Source organism: Grammomys surdaster, unplaced genomic scaffold (assembly GCF_004785775.1).
Source record: "Grammomys surdaster isolate TR1022 unplaced genomic scaffold, NIH_TR_1.0 126187, whole genome shotgun sequence".
In the NCBI taxonomy this organism is placed as follows: domain Eukaryota; kingdom Metazoa; phylum Chordata; class Mammalia; order Rodentia; family Muridae; genus Grammomys; species Grammomys surdaster.
Window position 1 is genome coordinate 7,970,579 of NW_021620993.1, and position 10,688 is coordinate 7,981,266.

A 10,688-nucleotide genomic window follows, 5' to 3' on the forward strand; every position below is an offset into this window, starting at 1 on the left:
CTTCCTTCCTTCCTTCCTTCCTTCCTTCCTTCCTTCCTTCCTTCCTTTCATCTATAGACGACTTCTGAGAATGGGCCTGGTGTATATGATGTCCCTTTTGTCCCTTGCTGCTGCTCACTGAAATTGTTTCTTTCTCCCACTTTCCATTTCTAATCGAGTTGCCATGAACACCTTTGACACACATGAGTTTATACACTTGTGTGTCCATGTGTTTCCAAAGACCAGTGGCATGTTAGTGAGCCTCGGTTGGCATCACTGGCCCTCTGAGAACACTCTCCCCAGCCCTTACCCAGCCTTACCCAATGGACAATGAGTTTCTCATTGTCACAGGAGAGGAAAGAGTCCCTCCAGTATGGCTTCTTCCTCTGCCTATTTCCTCACTGTGTTCTTTGCTTTGAGGTGACTTCTTATTTGATAAGCAAAGGGCTCAGAGCTTGCTGCCACCTTTTCTGGGGTTGAGCCTGGAGGATTTCTCTCAGCAAGCAGTCATGAGTTCCTTAGGTCAGTTTCCCAGGGAGGCTGACTAGCAATGCTGCCTCCACATGCACTTGGTGACATGCCACGAGCGTGGTCACAGGGCTGTATGTATGACCTTCCGCAGCCTTGGAGGCTTGGAAACACCAGCTAGGGGAGAAATGGAAAGTTTCAACCTTTTCTGTACGCTTATGGGAAGTAGAAAAGTTCCCTTACCCCAGCAGCTTGGACTTCAACCATTACGTTGACAGCTCTGTCTCCTGTGGATAAAGCCACTGTATCCACATTACAAAACCTCACCAAGACACCTTGTTAAAGTGTGTTAGTAGTGTTGTTTGTTTGTTCTTAAGACAGTATTTCTCTGTGTAGCCCTGGCTGTCCTGGAACTCACTCTGTAGATTAGGCTGGCCTTGAACTTACAAAGATCTGCCTGCCTCTACCTACAAAGGGATGGAACTAAAGGTGTGCACCACCACTGTCCAGCTGACTCAGCAGTTTTGTATGCAGTATTTGGAACATAACTATACAACTAAATTTATTTATTTATTTATTTATTTATTTATCTTAGTTCTAGCAGGGAAGGTGGTACAGGGAACAGGAAAGGCTGGCCCTTCCCTTTGAAATAGAAAAGATTATCTAGTATGAACTGAGAGGCCTAGGGCTGAGACGGGATTTTTCTCCTTTTGTCTTTCAAATTGCATTCATTATAAAACCCAAAAGGTCTATAAAGACGGCAGTCATCACCTGTGTTACTAGTTGGCTAAATGTTAGAACCACTCTCCGCAGGCCTTTCTCTCTGTCCATTTCGCTTGCTCTCTTTGAGTTGAGTCCACTGTCTTCTACCTCTCTAAGGTTCTGACCCTGTCAGGATCCTGCCCAGGAGTCCACAGAGCTGCAAAAGCAGCCCTGTTCTGAGCCCTGGCAGCTGTGGCGATTCCCTGGGACCAACGTCTTGACCCTTCTGTTCTGTCTGTGTCTGTGTCTGTGCTGGCCCTAGAGGTTTCCTGAGATGACTCTGCCGCCGAAGAAGCCCTGCAAGTCCAAGGCCAAGGGGCTACTGCTGGGAGCTCTCTTTACCAGTTTCCTGTTGCTGCTGTACTCCTATGTGGTACCTCCACTGTATCCCAACATGGCCTTCACGTGAGTGACGTCAGAGTGGGCATGGGGCAGAGCATCTTCATGGTCTACAATGGAAGCTTTCTATTGGACAACTGCTCGGTATTACCTGCACCATGATGTATGGGGCAGACATTCTGGCAGAACTCTTGGTGCAACCCAGGCTTCAGTGTGTGCCTGAGTGGCAAGAAGGGGAGAGCCTGGTCCACAGAGCAGGAAAGTCGTTTAACACTGTGTCTAGGGCTTGAATTATAACCCGAGGCTCCAGCAGGGCCATGGTAGGGTCTAGGATAGAGACGAACTGTGATTTGTCCCAGAACACCCATCTGGCACAAGGGCCTGGATTCGAACTTTTCAAACTTGTGCTTTTGTGACTGTGTCCCTCTTCCTAAGCAGCCAGGCTCTCCCATCTCCTCATGAGGCCGCTCAGCATTAGATTTGGTGCTACCTGCTCCTCAGTTAGCGGTACTAAGGTAATCTGAAAAATTATTGCCAATAACTGATTTTAACAAAACAAAACAAGGGGTTCAGGAGATAGCTCAGCTGTTAATATTCTTCCAAAGGACCCTGGTTCAATTCCCAGCACCCACGTGGCAGGTCACAACTATCTGGAATTCCAGTTCCAGAGGATCTAACACCCTCACACAGACATAAGTGCAGGCAGAACACCAATGTATATAAAATAAAAATAAATATTTTTAAAAGAAAACAAAAACCAAATCCTCAACAGTCTCGAGCAGGAGAAATTGCATCTCAGCGAGCAGAGTGTTTTTCTGACACCCATAAAGCAATGGGGTTAAACCTTCAGGGCTGCATGAAAGGACTGTGGCTGCCTAGATGGTCCAGCTCAGGCCTCACCCAACTTCCCGATGGCAGTGTCACCTGCAACCTCCTGACTTCTCCATCCCTGTCTCCCCCCAGGACCTCAGAGGCCGCAGCGCCCTGCTCCCCTGTTCCCAATGAGCCAGTGACAGTCACTCCCGCCAACGTCTCTGCCGGAGGGTGCCAACCTCAGAGAGATATCGTGTTCATGAAGACGCACAAGACCGCCAGCAGCACGCTGCTCAACATCCTCTTCCGCTTCGGCCAGAAGCACGAGCTCAAGTTCGCCTTCCCCAATGGCCGCAACGACTTCCACTACCCGTCATACTTCGCACGAAGTCTGGTGCAGGACTACCGACCTGGGGCATGCTTCAACATCATCTGCAACCACATGCGCTTCCACTACGAGGAGGTGCGCGGGCTGGTGCGCCCGGGTGCCACCTTCATCACGGTCATCCGCGACCCCGCTCGTCTCTTCGAGTCCTCCTTCCACTACTTTGGATCCCTGGTGCCGCTCACCTGGAAGCTATCGAGCCGTGACAAGCTGGCCGAGTTCCTGCAGGACCCCGAGCGCTACTACGACCCAAACAGCTACAACGCGCACTACCTCCGCAACCTGCTCTTCTTCGACCTGGGCTACGATAGTAGCCTGGACCCGGGCAGCCCGCGCGTGCAGGAGCACATCCTGGAGGTGGAGCGCCGCTTCCACCTGGTGCTGTTGCAAGAGTACTTTGATGAATCCCTGGTGCTGCTCCGGGAGCTGCTGTGCTGGGACCTGGAGGACGTGCTGTACTTCAAGCTCAACGCGCGGCGCGACACGCTGGTGCCGCGGCTCTCGGGCGAGCTGTACCGCCGAGCCACTGCCTGGAACCTGCTGGATGTGCGCCTCTACCGCCACTTTAACGCCAGCTTCTGGCGAAAGGTGGAGGCCTTCGGGCGAGAGCGCATGGCGCGCGAGGTGGCCGAGTTGCGTCAAGCTAACGAGCGCATGCGCCGCATCTGCATAGATGGTGGCCAAGCGGTCGATGCCGAGGCCATCCAGGACTCGGCCATGCAGCCCTGGCAGCCCCTGGGCATCAAGTCCATCCTGGGTTACAACCTCAAGAAGAGCATCGGGCCGCAACACGAGCAGCTCTGCCGGCGCATGCTCACGCCCGAAATCCAGTACCTGTCTGACCTCGGTGCCAACCTCTGGGTCACCAAGCTCTGGAAGTCCCTTAGGGACTTTCTAAGGTGGTGACGAAGCCTGTCCACCTCCTGTTTGGCTTCCTGCTGCAGAAAGGCCAGGCAGGGAACCTCTGGCACCTAGCCTTCCCCAGCCATGCCTAGTGCCACCCTGGGGTCCTTAGGGTCATAGCTGTCTGGGACTGGTCTCTCTGCACAAGAGAGCCTAACTGAGAGGTATTTAACTAATTATGCCATTTTTTATTAAATCCCCTTTATTTCCAGCCTCCTCTTACAAGGAGAGACTCAGAAGTAAAGAAATTTTTTTGTGTTTTTTGTTAATCGGCCTCACTGTGGTGACTGGAGGGGCTCTGGGATGAGACCTTTGGAAGGGCGTCTATAGACTGGAGTGCAGCAGAGGGCAGGGACCTGGTGTGTTTGTTACTTGCTGAAGTTGTGTGTGGTTCAGAGACTTCCACAAGCTGCCAAAACATGGAAAATCATGTGTGTGACTGAGCGCTGGTTATGTCCCTCCTTCTATGGATGAGTGCTTGGTGAGTATTATTTCAGCACAAACATTTAGTGGCCTGGAGCTTTTAATTATCTCATGTGACCAAATCAGGAAGGGGACAATTTTACTGCTCAGGTTAAAAAGTATTTACTGAGCTGTTTGGCAGCAGTGGCGACTAGATTAGAGCAGATATTAAAAACAAATGTGTGTATGAAGTGTGCATGTGTGCACGTGACAGGGAGACTGGGAGCATTTCATGGGGCATGGGGCAGCCGGCCCTGAATCACACCAGCTCTCACAGTGACTATAGTAACTCTTTAAGGCAGACACAATTATTGTCCCTTTCCAGATGTTGTATCTGACATCCTAAGGGAGGAGGAATTTGCTGGGTGAAGGTCACATCAAATTCAGGACCATGTGCTAAGGAGCCCCTCCCCCTAATACTTTTCCATATTCGGTACCCATTTTACACTGTACCCAGTGGCCCCTTTCTGGCCTCCGACTAGCAGCTTCTGCCTCCACTTCCCCTTTCACTCACTGCCACCCAGACTGCTTCACATGGCTGCTCTTTAATCTCAAAGATACCCGACATCTACCCAATAGCCCACATTTGTCTAAATCCTCTTATGGATTGTGCCCAGAGATAAAGATGGCTGCCAAGTCAGTTGAGCATGGTGAACTGTCATCTGGGTAAAGAGTTAGCTGTGACTCCCTGCACCTGGTGCTCCCCAGGTAACAGGACCCTTTCAGGGACACAGGAGTATCAGATTTCCAGCTAGGAGCAAAGTAGCCCTAGCCATAGCTAAGTAACAATTGTGGACTCTCTTGTGCCAAGTTCAATCTAAGTGTTGGTACACCAAACCTAAATATCTAACAACTCCCTGGTTTTAGAAACCAAAATTCAGAAGGTGAGCTTAGTTACCCACAGTTGCAGAGTGAATAAGTGCCAATGCCAGAACTCTGATGTCAACCTGAGAGCCATCAGATCCTAAACCCTCACTGGGTTTGGATTAATTCTGTCTCTTGGTATTAAGCTTCAGGCCCAAGCTATGTGGAGAGAAGTTAGGGAGGCCAGCTGTTCAGTGGTTATTGATACCGTCCTGGCTGAATGTGTTTGTTTTGTTGTAAGACAATCTCATTATGAAGCCCTGGTTGGCTTTGAACTCACAGAGATCTACCTACCTCTGTCTTGTGAGATTGTTCTTGTTCTGCCCCCGAGTGTTCCCTATCCCAGATCTCTTTACCCTTCTACACAAGGCCTGGACTCCTCAGCCCACTGGAGCCACCGCCCACACTTCCATGGCTTTGTAAAATTATACTATTCTCTGCCATCCCCATTTTCGCAGCCAGAGTTTAAACTGTAGAGAGAAAACAAGTAGAACATGGCTGGGGCTGGAGGCTGGAGAGGTCAAGAGCACTTGCCGCTCTCCCAGAACCCACCTCAGGCGGTTACCCACAACCTCCTATAACTCTCGCTTCAGGGGATGCCACAGCCTCTCCTGACCTCTGTGGGCATCCACACGCACATGCGCACACACAATCTTTTTTAAAAAGTTGATGAAGGTGATTATTCCTAGGAAAATATATTTCACCCCAAATCTATCTGCTAATTTGCTCTGCTTCTATTAATTACAGAACTATTATGGTGTAAATATGATAGTATCCTTGGATTAAGAAACCTCATAATTACATCTCTTTGGGCCTCAAAGAGCCTAGAAGTGCCAATTGATCATTACTATATGTTACTGTATTATTAACTATTATTGTGATTGACATATTGAAACCATTGAAGATTCAAGAACAGCTTGGCAGAGAGCAGGAATATGATTCACTCCCTCAGATCTTACTGTCTGCTGATCCTAAAAGCTTTGCCGTCATTCATACATTTATTAATGTAATTAATATTTGAATGACTGGTTGCTGGACCATGAGTAGTGTGGGAACATGGGTGATCCTGGCTGCTTCCCCAAGGCAGCGATGGAGACTCAGAGAGGCTGAGAAACTATCTAAGGGTCACAGAGAAAGGATGGCAGAGAGGAAACAGCTTGGAAACCTAGATCCATCTGATGCTAAAGCAGGGAAGTCCACAGCCTGGGAACTGACCTCTCTGTCCAGCATGAGAGGACCAAGCACCTAAGCATTTGCAAAATGGGTCTGTGGGCTCCAGTATGCTTTTGCTGCTCCTGGACAGCAGAGGGCGCAAGGTATTGCGTTTGGTTTCCTCCAGCTGTACCAACCTTCCCTGTGCAGGCCAGCACACACTTGTAACCAGGCAAGTTGACCTGATCTGATGTATGTCACCAAAACAGGATCACAGTTGCATGCTTTAGAAAATTGCACAAAACCACCTCTCTGTATCATGTCCAAGAACATGTTGAGGTCCCTTCTGACCAGGAGCTTATAGATGCCATCAAGTTAGGATGAGGTAATTCCACAACCCCTAATCTGATATCTCTGTTGTTCTTATAAAAAAAAGAAATTAAGAATGAAGACAGACATGGCAGTGTATGCCAACACTCAAGAGTCTGAGGCAGGCAATGGAGAAATGGATCAGCAGTTAACAGTACTGGCAGTTCTTCCAGAGGATTCACATTTAGTTCCCAGGACATATGTGGTGGTTCTTAGCCACCTCTAACTCCAGTCCAAGGGGAGCCTTCTTCTGCAAAGTATTCATACACATAAAATAAAAAGAATATTTAAGATAGCAAAATATAAACACACAAAACAGGATAGAATGTAGCTTAGCTGGCACAGTGCTTGCTTGGCATGCAGGAAACCCTGGGCTCAACTGCTAGTGCCACACTAACAAGTCATGGTGGAACACACACTCCTGTGCACACGCTCCTGTTCATACACTCCTGTAATCCTGGCGAGTGACATGTGGAAGAGGGAGGATTGTGAGTTTGAGGCCAACCTCGGCTACATAAACTGCCTCTCAAAAACAGAGAACTAAAAAAAAGGAAATGCCATGTGACTACAGGTAGGGACCAGAGAGATGCTGAATAACAAGGGGTGTGGAAGAGCACGAGGAAACAGCAGGAAGAGTCGAGGACGTTCTACCTAGAGTCTCAGAAGGGACATGGCTCACAACCTGATTTCAGACTTCCATCATCCAGGGCTTGTGACATCCACAACAGGAAGGCTCTCTCTCCACAGGCCGACACTGCCTGTATGAGACCCTCATCCACCACTCTCCCTCCCCAGAACACATCCACTATGGCTGCAGGCGGTGCTTGGGAAGAATCCAGCACAGCCTCTTGTGGCATTGAACATGTTCTTTCTTCCCTCTGTGGTCTGCTTTAGGCTGTGTTCTGTTGCTATGGCACTGAGCTTGGGAAATTTACATGTATGTGCATTTGCACCTGTGAGAGTCTTGGCAGAAGGCAGAAAGGCACAAGGCAGGTGATGCTTCATAACTCTTGCAAGAGCTGACCCTGTCTCATGAAAACTGCACTGATCCCAGCGTGGGCAGGCTCTCACAACATCATCAAACACATAGATCCCTCCACCTCTCAGATGCTCACACTGGGACCCAGATTCTAACATGAACTGTAGAAGGGGCAAGCCACAATGAGACAGTCTCAGCCTCAGGACTGCTGTGTTTTCAGAACTATCTCTGCTTCCTTCAAGTTTCCAGCAACCACCCTGCAGCCTCATCTCCAGGCTCTGCCAGGGCTTCCTTGGCCAAGCTCTTCTCTTGAGGGTATGACTGTTGATGTGCCTCCTGTCTGGGATGTCCTGTCTGTGGACTCCTCAAGGACAGGGACCCAGTCTTATAGGCGTGGTTGATTTCCATGCTTAGACAAGTGCCTGGCACACAGTAGGGTTGTTTTGTTTTGTTTGAGACAGGGTGTTGTTTTGTAGCCCAGGCTGGTCTTAAACACATGGCCAGTGCTCCTGCCTCAGCCTCCCAAGTGCTAGGATTGCAGGTATGTGTTACCATAATCAACTAGGTTATTTTTAAAAAAGATTTATTTATTTAATATATGTGAGTACACTGTAACTATCTTCAGATACACCAGAAGAGGGCATCAGATCTCATTACAGATGGTCATGAGCCACCATGTGGTTGATGGGAATTAAATTCAGGACCTCTGGAAGAGCAGTCAGTGCTCTTAATCATTGAGACATCTTTCCAGCCTCAGCTATGTTATTTTTAAAGATTTATTTATTTATTTATTTATTTATTTATTTATGGGTCGGGTTTATTATTTATTTATTTATTTATTTATTTATTTATTCATTGTATTTGAGTACACCATTGCCATCTTCAGACACACCAGAAGGGGGCATCAGATCCCATTACAGATGGTTGTGAGCCACCATGTGGTTGCTGGGAATTGAACCGCTGAAAGAGTGGTCAGTGCTCTTAACTGCTGAGTCATCTCTCCAGCCTAGGTTTATTATTTATTATTTTTTATTATGTGTATGCATCCTTATGTGTGAATACGTGCATATGAGGTGTCAGATTCCTTGAAGCCGTCCCTTGTGGTCCTCTGCAAGAGCAGTACAATTTTAACCTTCGAGCTACTCTTCCAGCTCTTCTCCATTTTGTTCTATTTGAGGGTTATTGTTTTGCTTTGGGTTTTGGAATGTTTTGCCTACGTCTGTGCAGCAGTATATGCATGCAGTACCTGCAGAGGCCAGAAGAGGACATCAGAGTCCACAGAACAAGAGTGAGATTGTCAGGCAAGCTGCCACATAGGTGTTAGGAATTAACACATGTCCCCTGGAAGAGCAACCAATACTCTTAACTGCTGAGCCATCTTTCCATCCCAAGCCCCCTGGTTTTTAATAATTGATGAAAGACGGAAAGAAAGGAAATGTGAAAGAAGGAGGAAGAAAAGTGTAGGTGAAAGCTAAAGAGTTTACTCTATTCCCAGGGATATCAAGGATTCACGGCAGGCTTTCGAGCAGGTGGGACAGCTCTGGAAGCCAGCTTCAAGATGAGCCACTATTAAGTTGTTCCAATGATGGAGTTAATAGGTGCCCAGGCTAGATAATAATAGGTGGCCCAAAAGAGTGCTGGGGTTTCCTGTTGAGCTCATAAAATGCAATGTTCTATGCGCAGCAGACCAGAACCAACAGCCTCTGGGGTGACGCTTGCCCCAAGAGTGCCCAAGTTGGTGCATTAGCACACCAGCTGTGTTCTCTGAGTCAGACCCCTGCCACCTGACCTGGCGTGGAACCCAGAGAACTGTTACCTACCATCTCAGCCCAGGGGGAGAGATCAGGGGTGCTTTCCACCAAGCCTTCCTTTATGCTTCTCGAAGGCTTCTGCAGCTGACTCCTTATCTCATTTCCAGAGGGAGAAAGAGAATCACAGAGCTGGTAGGCAACAGCCCTGGCACTCCCAGCAACAGAGTGGCTCGTCTTCACTCAGACAGTCCGATATCCAGGGAGAGGAGACATCTTCAGGCCTGAGGGGCCTGGCTAATCCCTGATGGCATCAACGGCACACATGGAGCCCCTCTGACCCCTACTTGTCCCAACCTTGACCTCAGTTCTGCCTCCACTGCTCACCCAATTCTACCTTGCTAGGTCTTAGGTAAGGCTAGAGGTAAGCTGGGATGGGGGTCAGAAGCAAATGAGACAAGTGAATTAACTAGCTGTTGATCTCTAACAAGTAACTCAGCAAGACTGTTCAGTGGGTAAAGGTGCTTGATGAATTGAGTTAGACCCCCAGATCCATGTAAAGGTGGGACTCCACAACGCTCTTCTCTGGCTTCTACATGCATGGCGTGGTATGAACACGCCCAAACATACAACACATTGTTGTTGTCTGACTGTTCTCTGAGCCAAGCAACTGCCATCTTGGGACATTCAACTGTACAAAGCCCTATTAAAAGACTATCTCTGCTAGACTTGTGGTATGTTCCCCCACCAAGTATCCAATGGCTTCCTACCAACTGACAACTCTGCATGGAACACACACACACACATACCACCACCACCACCAATAAATAATAACAGACAAAAATATCCATATTTTGGTATTCCTAATAGATTGGTTTTAAGACAGTACATATCAAAATCTGTGGGTGCTCAAGGGTTTCATATTCTGATATAGCTTACACACACCCTCTTTGCACATCTGATATTATCTGTGAGTTGTTCATAATAGAACGGGAACGCTCTGTAAGTGATTGTTACACTACTGTTTACAGAATAAGCCAGGAAGAAAATCTGTGCATGTCCCACAGATGCAATCTTTTCATTACTATTATTTTATGTATATGGTGTTTTGCTTAAGTGTATATATGCACACCGTGTGCATGCTTGGTGCCTGAGGGGGTCAGAAGGTAGTTCCAGATCCCCTGGGTCTGAAGTTACACAGTCATGAGTCACCATGTGCAGGCTGGGATTGAACCCAGATCCTCTGTGTTGCCATCAGGCATTCTGTCAGATTCCATGGCCTCTGCACCCTGCCAAGCTAAGGGCTTTGGAAATCCCTCCAGACCCAACTTCCTTGACTATGTGCAGGGAAAGCAGCTGTTTTCTGCTCTGATGGTTGATTCTGAGTGTAAGTTTGGCAGAATTTATTAGTATCTAGATGTGTGTGTGTGTGTGTGTGTGTGTGTGTGTGTGTGTGTGTGTGTGT

General features: G+C 48.1%; 1 protein-coding gene across 1 annotated transcript in view; it reads left to right on the top strand.

Moving 5' to 3' along the window:
• The window catches only part of Gal3st1 (galactose-3-O-sulfotransferase 1), a 16,294-nt gene extending 12,376 nt beyond the window's left edge, over positions 1-3,918 (top strand). Inside the window, exons 2-3 of the mRNA XM_028758257.1 lie at positions 1,472-1,614; positions 2,512-3,918. Coding sequence (XP_028614090.1) covers positions 1,484-1,614; positions 2,512-3,652 — 1,272 coding nt within the window. The 5' untranslated portion in view covers positions 1,472-1,483 and the 3' untranslated portion in view covers positions 3,653-3,918. The remainder of the gene's footprint in view (positions 1-1,471; positions 1,615-2,511) is intronic.
• Positions 3,919-10,688: the final 6,770 nt, after the last annotated feature.